The sequence below is a fragment of the Humulus lupulus genome, chromosome 3, assembly GCF_963169125.1.
Source record: "Humulus lupulus chromosome 3, drHumLupu1.1, whole genome shotgun sequence".
Classification (NCBI taxonomy): domain Eukaryota; kingdom Viridiplantae; phylum Streptophyta; class Magnoliopsida; order Rosales; family Cannabaceae; genus Humulus; species Humulus lupulus.
The window spans coordinates 5,945,827-5,964,668 of record NC_084795.1 but is presented as its reverse complement, the minus strand read 5'-3'; the positions used below and the strand labels follow the sequence as shown (position 1 = coordinate 5,964,668).

The 18,842-nt window shown below is 32.7% G+C and overlaps 1 protein-coding gene across 1 annotated transcript; it reads right to left on the bottom strand.

Annotated features, from left to right (window-relative positions):
- Positions 1-11,476: 11,476 nt before the first annotated feature.
- LOC133821920 (LEAF RUST 10 DISEASE-RESISTANCE LOCUS RECEPTOR-LIKE PROTEIN KINASE-like 2.8) lies at positions 11,477-14,209 on the bottom strand. The gene is made up of 3 exons (XM_062254096.1): positions 13,420-14,209; positions 13,176-13,214; positions 11,477-12,805 (listed from the first exon to the last, which is right to left on the bottom strand). The coding sequence occupies exons 1-3, from the start codon at positions 14,105-14,107 to the stop codon at positions 11,700-11,702; spliced, it is 1,833 nt and encodes a 610-aa protein (XP_062110080.1). The 5' UTR covers positions 14,108-14,209; the 3' UTR covers positions 11,477-11,699.
- Between the last annotated feature and the right edge of the window lie 4,633 nt (positions 14,210-18,842).

Below are 18,842 nucleotides of genomic sequence, written 5' to 3'. Positions count from 1 at the left end.
CCTACGGACTAGCCCATACTTACATCTTGGGAACTCGGTAGTATAATTGAGTGGGAGTGTTAATCATAGATATGAACATCTATAACTTCTGATGAAGAAGTGAAACAATTGTTTCCTTTTAGTTTGGTTCAAGGTGTTAAATGATAGAGATCTCATTTAAGTAATTAAATTAGTTTACTGAAATATCATTTACAAGGAACTAAGTGTTTTAAGGATAAAATACAATGAGGGGTAAAACGGTATTTTAGTCCTATCTTATTGTTGACCGTCTATAGAGGATTGAGTGACAATTATGGTTGAAACAATGGATAATTAATAGCGTACCTATATTTGTTATAGAGCGTTCTATGAATTCAAGAGTGCAATTCCGAGTCTATAGTGGAGTCACGAGGAATTAATAAGTTAGTAAATTTATTTGTTAGATTTATGATAACTTATTTGAGCTTCTTCTTCTACGATGGAGGCAGAGTATATGGCGTGTTATGAGGCAACTTCTCAAGCAATATGGTTGCGGAATTTCATCTCAGCATTGAGTGTTGTAGACTCTATTTCGAGGCCGCTAAAATTATATTGTGACAACTCCACAGCAGTAGTTTTCTCTAAGAACACTAGGAGTACTTCTCGCTCAAAGCATATTGATATAAAGTACTATTTTGTTAAAGAGAAAGTCACTGAGTCCCTCATTTCTATTGGGTACACGCATACCACTAGCATGTTAGCAGACCCACTAACGAAAGGCTTACCTATATGTGTGTTTTTGGAGCACGTTGCCCGAATGGGATTGTTAGGAGCTTAGCTTGTTGAGCTCAGTGAGAGTTTTGTTATTTATGTATTGAACATGCTAGTATGTTGTATGAAATGCTTATGACTTGTGTTCTGAACATGCATAATGATGTTGAGGTCACTTCATATTGTTATTGACATATTTGTATATATGTTGTTTATTGAAGTGACAAGTATAAAGAGAGATGAATGCACATAGTCTCAATTTACTATACCTCATGTATGTCTGATATGACAAATATTAATGATTGTTATTGTATTCAAAGCCAAGTCATATGTAATATACGTATCCTATCGATATGATATTGTGTATGATTTAGTTGATTGCTTTATGAGTTGGAGAATGTTATGATGGCGAATTATATTGTCCAAGTGGGAGAATGTTAGAATATTATGTGGACTAATATAATCATAAGTATAATATCATAACCACAATCATTAATATAAGAGTGCATAATAATGTCAATAACCACAATGGGATGGTTAATTGGAGATTCATAGTGCAACATGACTCAAATGGAGAATATGGCTATGGGAGGTATGTCTTATCACCATTAATGCTCTAAATAAATACTTTGATCTTGGATTGTTTTCATGAGCATTATTGTGATTATTGTTTTGATTGTTGTGAAATATAATGCTCACATTTGATTGTTATTTTTAACAAGAAAAGCTAAAATCTGAGATTTGGAGCACAAAGTTAGCTTAAAAAAAATGATATTGTGAGGTTTAATATCAAAAGGCGAAATCTTAGTGTTGCAACCACGATGCAAATACTCTAATCCCCTAGCAATGCCAAGGGAGATCTGATAATTTGTATTTCAATCCAACTTATGATTGTTTGCAGTTGCATTTTCTTCAAAGACAAACTTCTCAAGAGATTCATTGGTTGTGAACTCATAGATAAGAGCTCTGGTGTCTGAAAAATTACTCTACTTTAGTTGTCTATGAATATTATGAATGAATTAAACAATTCTATAAAGGAAAAGCTAGAGGAATAATAAAGAACGTACAAAGATTTTTACAAGGTTTAGTGAATAAATCAACTACTCCTTAGGTCGCAAAGACCATAGTAAAAACTTTCACTATATCAAATCATGTTCTTTACAAATTACCATCTCAAAACACTAATTTGCTAATTAACAAATGAAACCATATAGAAGGATTTACATTCACCCACTATTGAGTCTCTCACTCAATTTTCTTTCTTCTAAATCCCTTAGAAGTAATATTGAAATCCCTTCAACACCTCTTTCTGAAATCCCTTCAGAAATTTTAGACCAGATCCCTCTGTTCTACTGCTTCAAGAATGTCGAACTCAGCTCCATGAATGAAGTTTCAAACCCTAACAGAAAGTCTGCATCAAAGACAAGAAAGAAAAACAAAGAAGACAACAACAAAAACTCTCTGCAAAGAATCAGTTGATTAGCACACCGAATCGAAGACCCAAAACGACTTGTATATATGAATATGTAACTAATCCTAACAGAACTCCTAACAACCACTTAAATAGAATTAGTTAAAACTAACTGAAAACATATCCAACATGGCAAGTGAAAACACTGAGATCACCCGATGTAACAAATACACAATACATATGCATTTGAGTTCATGATTTGTTATTTAGTAAAACACATGCACAAAACATGGTCATTACAGTGTCAAAACGAAATCCAACAAAGAAACAATGTTGACATGAGAAATTCTGCTGATGGTTGCCACTTCATTGATGAATTTTTCTCCATTTTTCTTTTTCAAGTACCAGTTTCACATAAATAAGAGAACCATGATGTAACTTTCCTTTGTAGACACTACCAGAGCCTCCTTGGTGTCATTTTTCTTTGAAGGAGTTGGTCGTTCTCTTTACTTCGGCATAACTATATATATCTACAAACTGAAGTGGTCCACAGTTCCTTAGAAAGCCATCAATACTTGGTTGAGCAGGATTTTGCTTCTCAAGTTCTCCAACAGAAGACCAAGATAATCACGGGTACCCCAATTACAAATGTTTTCTGTTAGAGGAAAGAAATGACAATTATTTCAATCATCGTAAGAAAATTTTGATGATATTCATGAATATTGTCACCTCTGTCTTGGGTATTGGATGAATCTCATAGCCCCTATTTACAATTCTAATTTATTTAGAGACATTATATATATATGATGAATAGTAGTTTAGTTATCACTGCTTGATTATGTGTTCTCATTTTCAGTCTCTTAGGGCAGCTCCAACCAAACAGCAAAACAACAAATATAGTGTTAAAAAGGCACAAAATCCAATCCAACCCAACTTTATTTATCATACCATTATACTGTCAAGCTACAGTAACCTACCAATATGGTGGGGTACTGTAGCAATGGAAAAAAACAAAAAACAGTACTATTTTGTTTTTTATATTAGTATTTAATAATAAATATATATGTATATTATGTTATATCACTACAAGAAATTCAGCCTTTACCTACCAATTTTATTTGTGGGTAAAAATAGTGCATTGGTAGGTAAATCCCTTTACCTACTAATTTTGACCAATAACCTGTTGATATGTAATAGTTAGTCGAGAAAGATATTATTACCTACGATTAGTATATTGGTAGGTAAAAATCGTGTGGACCCCACAAAAAATGAGTCAACTTCATTAACTTAGTGTTTGACGTGGCATTATACGTGGTGAGTGATGTAGCACTCCACGTGGCACATGACGTGGCACTAAATGATTGGGTTACTTGTCCCTTTTTATCGGTTACATGGCACTAAATAACTAGTCCACATGGCATGAGCTGGTATACCTATTTTTACCTACACTTATTTATTTGTGAGTAAAGATAATGTTTATATGTAGGTAATTTTAATTATATCTTTAAATTTAATTTAATATAAACAATAAATGAAGTAATTAATTTTAAAAATATTTGTCATTATTCCTCAAATAAATTATTTAACATGAATAACAAAATAAACAAACATATATTATAAAATATTCATTGCTTATTAAATGTTGAGTGTTACATTAATTACATTTCATAAAATAAAATATCAACAATTCTATACAATTCTCTTTTCTCTAACTACATTTTTCTTGATATTCTTCACTTTGGAATTATTGCACGAGAGCCTCCTTCCTCTAACTGAACTTTGAGAATGTCGATGATGGCTTTGAGAGGTGAGGTTTGGGTTGGCAATAGTGGGAATGACTATAATTAACTTCAACATAAAAAATATCCCCAATTTAATCATCATAAGGATTTCAGATTATATATGACTTATTATTATGTGCATTTATGACATACCATCATATATTAAAAACAAATATATGAGCACATCAAGTCTCATAATCACCAACATAGAATAAGTACACTTATTCTTGAACATCATAGGCAAAATAAATTCAAAGTAACAATGGCGAAAATCTACAAACTATAAAAATCAGATTATAGACACAGAACCAAACCCTATAGCCAAAGAGCAACACTAAATCTTAATACAAATATCAGAAACAAAGTATCAAACAAAATATACTAAAATATAACTCAAAATAGATCCCTTCATATATAGGCATTAAAACAGATTCCTTCCTCAAAACAGAACCACACCCTACACTCAAATAGCAACACCAAAGCTAAATACAAATATCAGAAACAAAGTACCAAACAACATATATTAAATCAAATCCTTACTCAAAACAGATCCCTTCATACATAGACATATTAAAACAGATTGTTTGCTCAAAACATATTAAAAAAAAACTCATCCTTAGTCAATTTCATCAGCTATAATACATAAAAGAAAGCTTGATCAATCAGATTTAGGACAGTGAAACACACTAATACTTGAAACATATTAGTTACGCTATAAAGAAAGATACATTTCCTAAGTTTCCCATTAAAGTTTATACATGAATAAATAAAAGTTAAAAACGGCATTCAAGTATAATCAATTAGATTTATATAGAACTACATGTAAAACTAACTTTTCATCAAAATAAAACTAATGAAAGCATAGGGAAAACAATATCAGATATGACAAACTCCCTGAACATGAACAAAACCCCAAAACCATGAATCACAACTCAAAGCTTAAGGATAATCAAACAAATAAACTAGAATATAGCAATGAAACACATAAAACCAGATTACAACAATGAAACATAACTGAAAAACTCTACACAACTCAAAGCCGAAACACACTAATCATCAAAACAGAAATTTGTCAAACCTTATCTCAATAAAACAATAAATAAAGTTTAAATCTGCAAAAGAATCATAAAAACTAGTTTCTTATATACATATATATATATATATATATAGCAAACATCAAATAAGATCACTCAAACAAAATGACTAAGGTATTTTTCAATGAGATATTTACAAGTATGTTAGAAAATTTACAAACATGACACAAATCATAAAACACACTCCAATTAGATTAAAAAAATTAGATTCAAACACATAAATATCTCATACTTAAAAAACATTACAAATATCATTTATGCTTCAGAAAAACCAAATAACAACAAAACAGAGATATATATAAGAGAAAGTGTAAAAAGTCGCCATCATCAATTCTTCATATTACAAAAGACATAAATCCACAAAACATATTTTAAATATCTTGAAAGAAAAAAATACTAGAAATTTGAGTCTTATACTAACATAGCATCCACAATCACAGAGGCAAAATAAAGACTAAACCCAACCTAGAAACACATAGGTCTACAACAATGAAGATCTTTATATATTTTAGATTGTTCAACAATGAAAAAAAAATAAAGCTTCAAAACAATGAAACAAACCTCAAGAACAATAAAACACAACTCAAGCCTCAGAACAACAATGAAACACATAAATCGCCAAAACAGAAATGCATCAAAGTCATAAATTTGATCCCTATAAATCCCACACATTTAAATTCAGATAAAATGAATCCAAAAAAAACATGTATGTGTTAAAATCAATTAATCTGAAAAATGAATCACAAAAACAAAATATAAATCTAACATTAAAACACAAACATACCGTAAAGCTAAATACACATAACATGATCATAAAGAAAACATCACAAAAAACCTCAGAACAATGACTCATCATAAACCCTTCAGATTATTGGGGATTTCATCACCATTGTCTTAAATATTACCTCAAACAACCAGCCAACCAATCTGAAAAATCTCAAACCCACCAAGGCCACAAATCCAAAAATCTGAAAGCCACAAGCCGAAACTCATATTAAAACTTAGATTTACATATTCAAACTTATCCAAAATAAACCATAATTACATTTGAAAACCAAGCAACGAATACAAAAACCTCAAAGCCACTAGCCAACCAATATGAAAACCTCAAACTCGTTCCAAAGCCGCACCTTAATCGCTGCAATCCAAAGCCATAACCCAGCCACTGCAATCCAAAGCCAGGCCCGAGCTCCCTGCCTCCAAAAAAAACCACAAATGAAATCTAATAAACACATATACTAAAAACCACACAATAATCAGAATTGGATAAAACAATACCCACCACAAACATAAAGTTAAAAAAAATTAAGGACCAACCACAAATAGGGTCGAAAATCGAAGGTCGAGCAAACAGAGAAAAAAGGCAACAATGGGTGGCTCTAGAGGCGGTGATGGGTGGTTCTGGATGCTGCAATGGGTGGCTTAAGAGGCGTTTGGGTTCCAACAAGAGGTTGAATAAATGAGGTGTCTCAGAGAAGAGAAAAGAGAGGGTTGGCTGAGTGTTTGGAAGAGATGAGAGGAGGTGGCTAGGTTCGTCGATGGGGAGGTGGCGGCTAGGCCCGATGAAGAGGGAGGCGGCTGGGTTCGTCGATGGGGAGGCAGCTGGGAGGGACTGGTTCGTCGTCGTCGATGGGGAGGTGGCTGGGAGGGACTGGTTTGTCGATGGGGAGGCGGCTGGGAGGGACTGGTTCATGACTAAGAAGAGAGAAGAGAAAGAGGGATTTGAGAGATAGATAGTTTTAGGTTTAAGTTTATAAAAGTTATATTTATGTTTTTATTAAATAAAATATATGTATATAATTATATTTGTTTTTTTTATATATAAATGTATATGATTATGATTTTATGAAGAAAAAATGAATATTATAATGTTAATGTTGTCCGCATCAGCATTAATTTTAATTAAAAAAAATTAAAACTTTAAATAAAATTGGTGGGAAAAATGAGCTCAAAAAGCTGAAAAAATTTCCCTCCAATATATTCGTAGGAAAAACCCGTTACCTACCAATATTATTGGTATATAAAATATAATTCTGGAAAATTTTAATATTTATCTACCAATAGTGCCTACCATTAAATTTTGGGTAGGTAAAAGTAACTTTACCTACCAATATATATAAGTAGGTAATAAATTGGTAGGTAAATGTCAAATTTTTTGTAGTGTATATAAGATAAAATAATAAAATAATAAAGAATATACTTTTTGGTGTTGTGATTGGAATAAAAAAAAAATACAGTGCTAAGATTTCTTAGTTTTGGTATTGGTGCACACCATATATAGTATTATAGGTTGGAGATGGCGTATCCTTTGAGCACAAACTTTTTATCCTTTATCCTTTAACTGCAAAAAGGAAAGAAACAAAATAAAAAAACATTGAATTAGCGCACATTCACAAAGACTCCAAAACTTTCATCGTAATCACTGCAATTTTAATCCCACCAACTCCAAAGTCTCCTTTGTTAAATTTGCTAACTCTATACTATAACTATAGGATACTTTAAAGCTTAAGCAACTTCAAGCTGCGTCGTGACCTGATCATCCTTGTGAGAGATGAGTGTTTGTTTATTATTGTGGTGATATGAGAAATTAATATTTATTGAAGTTTCCAATAACATATGTACTAACCAAGTTGGAAGGTCATACTTTTAATAGAAATACTTGGTATTTTCTCAAATTACAAAATGAAGTGAAAAAACAAAATTGCTAAATGATGATTATAGTTGCCAAAATAATTAACTATAATGGGAAAATATAAATATTATATTAGAAAAAAATAGTACTTTTAGTGAGAAGAAAATAAGAAAAATAAAATTAGTTTTATATTTTAAAAAATATATATTATATTATAGGGAAGTTTTTAAAATTATAGTTTTTTAAAAACTAATGTATAAAAATATGGGTTTACAATATGTGTAAGCTTTTCTTGAATTATTTTTAAAAAGCCATAATTTATAGGTTTTTATTTTGCAATTATTTTAAAAAAAATCACATATCCTAACCTGTGTTAACTAAGCATGCAACAAAAAATATTAAACATGAATAATTAATAAACTATTTATATAAAATACACTCAAAATTAAAAATTTATATGCCTCATTTAAATTTATATATTTATATATAAATATATAGTTTATTGTTATTGTTTATATATACATATAAGTAGTTTATTATTCTTTTATTTTTTTATTTTATCCTGGGTAGTTTTTTTTATATATTTTTTATTTTTTATTTTTTGTTATATAGTTTTATATTTTTTATATAAAAAGTGTGTAAAATTTTTTTTTTTTTTTGTTTTAACGGTTTGTTTTGTTTAATTTTAGTGGAATATTCTAAATATTTAACGGAATATTCATTTAAAATTAACTAAAATAGATATCTATTAATTATATTAATATAAATTCAAATATTATAAAATAGCATTATTATAATAATATTTAATATAATACTACATATATAATCATTATATTTATATAAATTCAAATGTTATAAAATATTATTATTGTAATAAAAGACTTGATATTTAACAATTATATTAATATAAATTTAAATGTTATAAATATTATTTTGATAATAATATATAATCCTAATTTTTTACTAATTATATTAATATGAATGCAAATATTATAAAATATTATTATTATATTAATATATAATATAAAATTAGATATTTAATACTTATATTAATTTAAAAATGTTATCATATTATATATATATATATCAATATTTAAAAAATTATAAACAATGTTTTTGTTTAATTTTTTATTTAATATGTTTATGTCATTATTTTATATATAATATTATTTATTTATTTGACAATTATATGACAATGATATAAATTCAATAAATATAATAATTGAAAAATTCTATAAATAAAATTAAGGAAACAACATGCATTACACATTGCTTGTATCTAGTATATATACTAGGTAGAAGCAACGTGCAATGCACGTTTGCTTAGTTTTAAAGTTGTAAACATTGTCTATCATTTTGATAAAACCTTGTTCGCTATTTTAAATATATATATATAATAGAATGAATTATAGTTCTATAGTATATATAAATATTTATATCAATACTCTCTACATATATGACATCTAAACACAACATTGACATATATATATTTACATGACTACATGACACATATACATAAATTACAATAATATTTAAAAAGAAATTAATAATAGAAAAAGTCATAGTGTAGACATTAATATACATGCATCGACTATTTTTAGTTTCTAATGTATCCCGTAATGTCCTTTGGTGAATTTGATGAAGAAAAATAGCTCCAATCACTTGATAAAAAAAACCATCACACAAAATTATAAGATAAAAAAATGATATGTATGTCTTTATTATTTTTAAATAAATATGATTTAATTATTTTAATTGTCATAAAATATCTTAAAAATATCATATTTTAGTTAATTAATTTTTGTTTAAGTTATTGTTTATTCTAGTTTTTGAATTTGGCAGTGATAACAAAAAATTATATATTATATATTTAATATAATATTAAGTTTAAGTTTAAGTTCAATTAAATTTTATTTAAGTTATAAAATATATGGTTTATTATTTTTAAATAATTATCATTGTAAAATATCTCAAAAATATCTTATTTTAATTTGTTTAATTATTTATTTATTAATTTTATTTATATTTAAGTCATGTTTACAATCTACCATTAAATATAAGAATATTCTATTAAATATAAGAATATTCCGTTAAAGTTAACGGAAAAAATAAAAAAACCGTTAAAACAAAAAACTTTCGTTATCTACACACTTATTATATATAAGAGATATATGAGGACACTCTTAATGGTTACTACCCATGAATAATTATTTTAATATTAATTATTGGATTATGATCAGTGATCCATATTTATAATTGCTAATTAATATTTCTAAAAATAAATTTGGACTTTTCAAACTTTTAAAAGGGCTACCTGATGACATGATGGTCACATAATTATTAATTAAAGAATAAAAAAATCTTATTTAATATTCATTCTCTATTCCTTCTTCATTGTTGATTTATTCATTTTATCCATTCCATAAGAAATAAAATTCATTTTGGAATTAATGGGAATGATTAATATGAATATTATCTTTCTAATTAATATTTATTGCCAAATTAATCTAAAAAAATTGAAATTATTGATTTTATATATTTTCATCATTATTATAATAATTCCTCATCAAAAATTTGTTTATTAATTTATGGTAACCATCCATGAATAATAACCATTGAGAAATCTTTCATATATATATATATATATATATTGTGGTGGATTAAAATCTCAAATGTGAGAATGATTATATAAAAATTTATATTTATATTTTAACAAAATCTAAGTATTATAATTTATATGTATATGAGTAGTTTATATATATAAAGAAGAGTAAGTATTATTCTTTGTGCATTGTATTAGTTGTGTTGTGTGTCACGAGCTGACATTTTGACAGGGAAAATACCTGTGCGGCACCTTGACTCCTCTGAGCCAAGGTTAACCTTCCAACCATTCAGATAACAATGGGCATATTTTTCGTGCGACCGTGTGCCTATGCACACTTCTGTCTCTCGATACTATCTGAATAGCTCATGTCATAGACCAATGACTCCCATACGTCCACGGTCCAATCCTCAAGGCACCATGCCTTCACGCATGTTAGCAGGCCCTCGAGACTAGCTGCCGGACTAGTAGCACACACTGGACCTCCGTCATTCTCAAGCATTGCACACTCTTCAATACCTGTATGCTAGCAAGTCCCACGAATGACTTCCCGTGTCATCTCGTGTCAAGACTTGTGGCCATGGTGCCCCACGACGACTCTCGGAGGTTTGGGCCATGTTCCATGGAAGCGGCATACTGACAAGCCAAGAGAACCGTACCCATAAACCTCTAGCGGCACACTTCAACGCACTTCAGGGTAGCTCGGTAATGTCTAAGGGTACTACTATTCATGGAGACATATGAGTCCCCTCGTGGTTCTCATATGCCCGCCCTACTAGCCCTCCTAACTAGTAGTGGCCCACTTGACGCACCTGCGCCAGTGGGTGGTGGAGAGCTGACACTAGGTGCTTCCCCTACATTGCCTTCTGAACTTTTAGCCTTCTACCAGGAACATATATGATTTTTTTCTTGGGAGACATATTTAGCTCTCATCACGCCAATTCTCTGAATCTCCCAAAGTCAATCGCACCATTGCATTCATTGACCCTTCAATATGGAGCCTACCCAGTCCCGTCCATTTCCGGGCAATATTGAAGATATTTACAGAAATGTCACTGCCATACAAACTACGCATCAACATGCTCACCAACCTACACCCTCGCGTGTGCATCTGACCGAATACCAACCTAGCTTGTAACATGCCCTCAAGGCTGACATGTTATATTGTGCGGGTCCTAATCCCTAATAGCAAATAAAATACAAACTGACAAGGTGTAAACCAAATGCTTTAGGGAAATTCATGGTAGTTAGTACCCTTTTTATAGATAATGGAATTGTGATATAGCTAAAAAAAAAAATTAGAGTACAACATTTTTGCCCAAATTAAATATTTGGAAAAATCTTGAAATTTTCTCAATGAACGTTGCTAGACAATTTACTCTTTAACCAAGTGCTTCCATTATACAGATTATGTATACTCCCAAATTTTATGTTTGAGATTTTATACTACTTATAGAGATAAAAATGTAGTAGAAGAATCAGATGATGGTGGTCTTGGTGGGGAAGACAAGAAAGGCTTGGGTGGTACTTGCAATGAGTCAAGGCTACCTTCCAACATTTCTATGACTTTACTCATTGTTGGTCGGCTTGAGGGATCAGTCTGTATGCACCACAAACTCGTTATAATCATCTTCCTTGCTTTTACATTATCATCTTCGTTCATAACTGTCTTGAGCCCTAGTTCTTCAACCTCAAGGCGCTTGTAGATCCATTGTGGAAAATATATATCATTGATATCTTCTGTTCTAACATTCACATTTTTTCTCCCACCCACCAATTCTAAAATCATCATTCCAAAACTATAGACATCAGACTTATGGGAAACCGCTCCAAAGTTTCTATAGATAACTTCTGGAGCAATATACCCAATAGTACCTCTTGGACCCAACATTGAGAGTAGACTATCTTTCCTAGTGCAGACTTTGGCTAGGCCAAAATCTGATATTTTTGGCACAAAGTCTGCATCAAGAAGAATGTTATGAGGCTTGATGTCAAAATGTAAAATCCGCGTGTTACAACCTCGATGCAAATATTCTAATCCCCTAGCAATGCCAAGTGAGATTCCATAGTATGTTTCCCAATCTAATTGATAACTTTCTTCAGTTTCATTTTCATCGTACACAAATTTTTCAAGAGAGCCATTAGGCATGAACTCATAGATGAGAGCCTTTTTAGCACCCTCAAAACAAAATCCTAACAATCTGACAACATTGACATGGGAAGTTCTGCTGATTGCTGCGACCTCGTTAATAAAGTCTTCTCCATCATTGGCTTTCAATTCGTTTAACATCTTCACTGCAACAAGATGTCCATCATGTAATTTTCCTTTGTAAACACTACCAAAGCCTCCTTGGCCTAGTTTTTTTGTGAATAAGTTTGTCATTTTCTTAATATTCGAATAACTATATCTTCTAACTTGAAGAGGGCCACATGTATTTAGGAATGCCTCAATACTTTGATGAGCATCATTATGTTTCTTCCAACACAATATTGAGAACTTCCTCAAGCAGCAGATGAGCACAATCACAAGTATCCCAATTCCACCAAAAATAATTGCTGCAATACCAAAGAAATTAAGAATAATGACAAACTCACATTGCAAAATTATCCCAAAAACAGAGTAAGCTATTCCTTGAGAGGTTTTCAAATATTTCCAAACACTCGCCCTCACATGCTTAACTATGCACATAATTGTCCATAGAAATAATTAAATAAATCACAAAAAAAAGGACAATGCACCTAGTGCGAGTGGTTTGAGCTTCAACATTTAAGGCATTAAAGAAAATAATTTCTAGAATCATTGTAATGGGCATTCAAGCGCTTGAAAGCCTTGAATTACTTTCTTAGCTTTTGTGCTTTAGATGAGAATAAGGTTAAGGTATATATATCTACAACAATCACAAATTCAATCAAAGAGGACTCTTACCTAATCCTTCTCCTAACTTTAGCATTTTCCTCTTGTGTCCTGAAACAATTCTCATGAAGAAAACATGTGTTAGTTAAACAACTGGAATTTACAAAAATCAAAATGTGCAGACTCATAAAATAAAATCTTCCTAGAATACTATTCATTTTACATAGTTGATTGAAATATGACAAATTATAAAAATTAATTAGAAAGTTTATATGAGTGCTGAGAATTTGTATTGTGTTCCAATACAAATAAATACCTTTTTTGGGGGGCAAAGAACACCGAAATTGATTGTTGGTAGTATTGTGGCATTTCCCTCCTCTCATATCACATCCAAAACAAGAAGAGCTTATTTTCACTTGCAAAGTGAAAGGAATAAAAGGTGAATAAAATGGAAGTGTGGTGTTTGGACATTGTTTTTCGTATGGAAAACTCATGTTTGGAGGTTTGTAGTAGAAATCATACCCAATACACTCAGTCTTGACAAAATCTTTCGTAGTAGAGCCAAGATTTTTGGTGCAATTGTAAAGCGTTGATGAGATCTCAGCTGTGAAGTTATAAGAATCAGTTGGGCTGGGAAGAGAGTACTCATTCATCAACTTACAACGATCTTGTAAATCCGCAGGTAGTGCGTCCTTGACATCTATTGAAATTGTAGAATCTGGCTGAGACTGAGAGATGTTCTCAATCTTAAACCAGTGGCCTCCTCCTTTCAATTGGATCCTGGGTCCATTTTCTGAACAGTTCAGCTTGACCACCCCACATTGAGGGTTCATCACTCTGTTGAAAGGGAGCTGAGTCCGACCATTTTTTCCACACAGAACTGGTGGACATTTTGGAAGGGTTCCCTTTGCTTCGGTGGAGCTTGGAAGCACAGAATGAGTGATGAGAAAGAAGATAGCAAAAGATAGAGGAATAGTAGCAGTTGCCATCTTGAAGCTGAACATCACAAGAGTTTAAATTTGTAAATTGTAATCCTTTGTGGCTAGGCTAAGAGCCACAGCATATTGATATTAAGGCTTTTCTGCTTGACCAGGTTGAAAGTTGGATGGGGACTTCACTTGTTGGCTTTCAAAAGTCTCCTAGAAAATGTTCATTTTAAGTATTGAGTCCACAAGTTACGGCGAAACAGATCTCGAGAAAGAATAAAAATGAACACATTGTCAAACATGAAGCAGTTTACTTTAGAGTGTTACCCATAAGTTGGGTTGGGACGTCGTGGTTATTCTTCTCTCTTAATGTTTATTAAATTCAGATATAAATTGGATCCTATGTTGGGTTAGACTATGACACCTTCTTGTGATGTTAATATTTATGGAAGAGTTTATATTTGTTTTTAGATTATGTGTTTTGTCTTATTATTTATTTAGATTTTGTGTTTTGATAAATTGGTTTTTGGATTCTGTGTTTTGTAAAATAGTTCAAATAGGCTCATAAACCTGATAAATCTGATTTTGATGAATAAAAAATTGAATATAACAACACAATTTTTAGGCAGAATGACTGTATTTTTGTTATGAGTTATTAGTTTGATGAATTATTTGTGATTTTAGTTCAAATTTTTTTCATCAAAATCAGATTTAGGGATTTATTTGAACTATTTTAGAAAATATATGGTCCAAAAAATAATTTTTTAAAACACAGGATCCAAACAGCTAATGAGTGAAAATACATGGTCTAAAAAAACATAAACACTTTATTAAATTCAAATATAAGTTGGATATGATATTGAGTTAGAAAAAATTACTATTTAGATTTTATTTAACTAATTTTTTTAGAGCTATTAGCTTTTTACTTTTGAAGTGAGCTTTCTCACGTAAATCAATTTTTAGTTAAGGCCGATTTCTTACTTCACCTAAAGTGTGTATTATATATACACTATTATATTTAATTTGAAAAAAATTCTATCTTTTTAACATTCTTTTATTATATTTTTTGTAAACTTTTCATAATTTTTTATGACAACTTTTTTTGTTGTCATTTTTTAATCTAATTTTAATCTTTAAAGTTTTAATAATTAATGCTTCCCCTAAAAAAAATTAAGAGTAATGATATGTGCACCCAAAATATGCACCCAAACATTATACACAGTGACGTGTCACTATTTTTTAAAATAGTGGGTCCCAGTTTTAATAAATGTGATTGGTTATGCTAAACATCACTGTGTGTAATGTTTGAGTGTATATTTTGAGTACACATATCATTACTCAAAAATTAATGGATAGTTTCTACCATGGGGCATGTATTTTTCCCCGGGAATGATAAACACAAAATGTTTGATATTTTTATAATAAAAAAAGAACATTCCACTAAATATTTAATGAAATATATTTTAAAAAATAACTAAAAATAGATATTAATTAATTATATTAATATAAATTTAAATATTATAAAATATTATTATTATATTAATATTTAATATAAAACTACATATATAATAACTATATTAATATAAATTTAAATTCAAATACAAATGTTATAAAAAATCATTATTATAATTGTTGACGCCGTTTTTCGTCAACAGATAAAAGAAGAGAGCACGTAAATAATTAAAGACAATGGCTAAAACAAACAAACGAATCAGACACACGGTTTTTACGTGGTTCAGCAGTTAAATCTGCCTAGTCCACGAGTCTCTGTTATTAATCTCAAGATTATCTCTGAACAATTCTTTAGCATGAATTCTCCAGAGTTTTCTCCCAAGGATCAGAATTTCGGTCCTTTACAATGGTGCATGACTTCTCTATTTATAGAGAAAGATGCAGAATACTATCCCACATATTTTGGGTAGTTACTCTTTTGTGAATAAAAATAAATGGCCTTAAATGCCAATAATCAGATATAAAAGGAAACGTTCCCCAAAGATCAGGAAACGCATAACTGACTAAATAATATCCCACGATTCTTGGGGATTTACATCAATAAATGAGGATTACATCCCATATCTACAATACTTGTAGATATTCAAGGTGATCATAGCGTATCTCCAAGGCTTCAGCATCTAAGGTTTCACGTCATTGTGCGAGCCACTGACATCTCCCGAGCTAACATTGCTTTCGAGATAGCATATCGAGCTCGAGATCCCTGCTCCGAAGTTGTTCCTGAAGATGAGGGGCTCTCAGAGCTATCTTTCGAGATCGAGTTCATTTCGAGGTCAGTACATTCTTTGCAGGTTCCGATTTACAATCGTAGAGCATTCCCTAACCCTCACAAGACCATTTAATGCGAACTCAGCTTTCGAGGTCATATTTACTATGGCTCGAAATCTGGGTATAACATTTTGCCCCCTCAAAAGTATTTGTTCGAGTCCTAAGAGAAGGAAACTTTTGAACTACTTTTTCTGGGAACCATACCGTCACACTCTTAAAAACGGACACGTGCCAGATGGGTATTGCTCACTTTAGGTACTTGAGTGCCTTGGGAACACGCCCACGATCGTTCGCCTGACAACTTTTCGGCGCCATCTTATCACCGATTCCCCTCCATTCGATCTGTTGAGGATTTTAGCCAACGCTCCTGATTGATTTAGTTTTCCCACCTATATATATAAGATCTCCTCTTCGTCTTCTTCTTTACGTTTGTTCATTGTAAACCAGAAAGAAAAGAAAAAACAAGAAAGCCAGAAACTTTCTCAAGAAGCTTCCATCCCGTGCATGTTTTCTCGACCCAAAAAACAAAGGAACCCTGGTCTGTTCGAGTCAGTGAGTTCTTTCCTGCAACCTCTTCTCCACTCGACGATTTCGCTGTACTCACCACCACTGTGTAAGTACGCCATTTTCGTTGTTCTTTTTATAATGTGCTTGCTATGTACGTTAGTATGTGTTCTTAGCATAATGCGATAGGAGGTTTTGAACCGATAGGTTTTTATGTTTTCTGGATTTTCTTTCTGGATGTTCGCCTCTGGTTTATGCCCAGTTTTGTCCTTTGAATGGCGTTTCAACTTTCTGGGTTTTGAAAATTTTAGGCTATGTTTCTTGTACACCAAGTTTTCGGGTAAAAACCCTTATTCTTGACAATTACACGAAACCCGAAAAAGCCCTTTCATGGCTAACCGCCACCTTTCTTTCCCTTGAACTTCGGGATTTTCAAAAAATCATCCACGTTCTTTTTCTTCCCTGTGGAATACGCGCTCTGACTCTTTAGTGAGGGTCTTAATATTTAGTTTCTTGCCCTTAGATATCCGAGCTCATCCTATCGAGTTCGTGATCCTTGCATGCATGGCCCTCACCATTTTTTCTTTCTCGTTAGATGTCACAGAATCTGGAAAGACGGTGGGGGTCATTACGAGCAATCCCTTACGAGCCCAAATCTCCGAGCCCGGAATCGGTCTTTGTTCGGAACCAGCGTCGGATTAAAGAATACGAGATCGCACGCGAGCAAGAAGACATTCGAGCCCACTATCGCCGCCAGATTGACGAGGTCATCGAAAAGAAGAGAAGGGTCCTTCGGGAAGCCATCTATCCGGAGCCGAACCTCGGACCTAGGCCAGTTCCCCTCGACCCCGCGTTAAAAGTCACGGTAGCATACCACCCAGGGGAACTTCAGTTTTCCTTAATGGCGGAGCCTTCATCTTCGCAGCCTAGGAGGGAGATGTTTGAAGCCGAATTCTATCAGAGCTCGGTTACCACCTCCGACCAGATAACTGACATCCTGGCCATTCATGGTCTTAGCTCGTTGGACACACTGAAGTGTCGAGCTCCGACAAGGCATGAACGGAGCTGTTTCGCTCCTGGGGGCCGCGATTCCAGTGTGAAATACGCGGCCTGGAGCCAGGAGCACCTAAGGGCAGGAGCTTTGTTGCCCCTGAAGTCCTTTTTCAGGGACTTCATCGATTTCGTTGGGTTGGCTCCATTCCAACTCAACACCAATTCATACAGGGTGCTGTCTGCCCTGAGGTCCTTATTCCACGAACTGGGGTGGATAGGACCTTTACCCCAAGAGATTTTATATCTCTTTTGTTTGAAGAGTAATCCCTCCCGAGCTCGGGGAGGAGATGGTTTCTACTATCTTTCGAGCTACCCCAAAGAGACAAAAATCTTTGAAGACCTTCCGAACCATCCTCCTGACTTAAAGAGGGCTTTTTTCTGGACAGACGGTCTGTTCCCGTCTCGACATCGTTCGTTTAGGCGAATTCGTAAGTATTCTCGTTACTTTCTATTTTTGAGCTCGAATCTTTAGCCCTCGAATCCATGTTTAGTTGAAGTGTATCTCGCCTTTCAGCTAACTTTCAGCGTCCCACCCCTGACGAGACAATGAAGGAGCACAGAGAGAGCCTGCTCCGACTCCCTTATGGCAGGAGGTCTCTCTCATTTATGCTACATGAGGACAAGCTACGAGCTTGTGGGTTGTTGGGACAGGGCCAGTCAACCTCTGACTGGTCCAGTAACAAATATGAACGCTGGGAGGAAGTGCCTCTGCCCACAGGCATCCTTCCTCCGAGGAGGGAAAGGAAAGCATCTCTCCCAATTCGCTCGAGAAGTCTGCGGTCGGGGAACGAGGCCAATGATGAAGCCTCGAGTTCGGACTCCGATGGAGGTAAAACCCTTCCTACTTCGCGAATGTGGTCCCCCACTTTATTAAAACACAGGCCCAATAGACTAGTCTCGTGCCCACAGGATAGATACCACTTCTACATATGGAGTTGGGTAGATGACTGTGTCCATAGGTTTGATAGTGGGCTCG

Bases quoted from the DNA above. Each gene is read 5' to 3' on its own strand.
- LOC133821920 (XM_062254096.1), bottom strand. From the start codon at position 14,107: ATGTTCAGCTTCAAGATGGCAACTGCTACTATTCCTCTATCTTTTGCT. The intron at 13,215-13,419 runs GTATTTATTTGT...GAATTGTTTCAG, and splicing joins TTCTTTGCCCCCCAAAAAAG to GACACAAGAGGAAAATGCTA. The intron at 12,806-13,175 runs GTAAGAGTCCTC...TTGGTATTGCAG, and splicing joins AAAGTTAGGAGAAGGATTAG to CAATTATTTTTGGTGGAATT.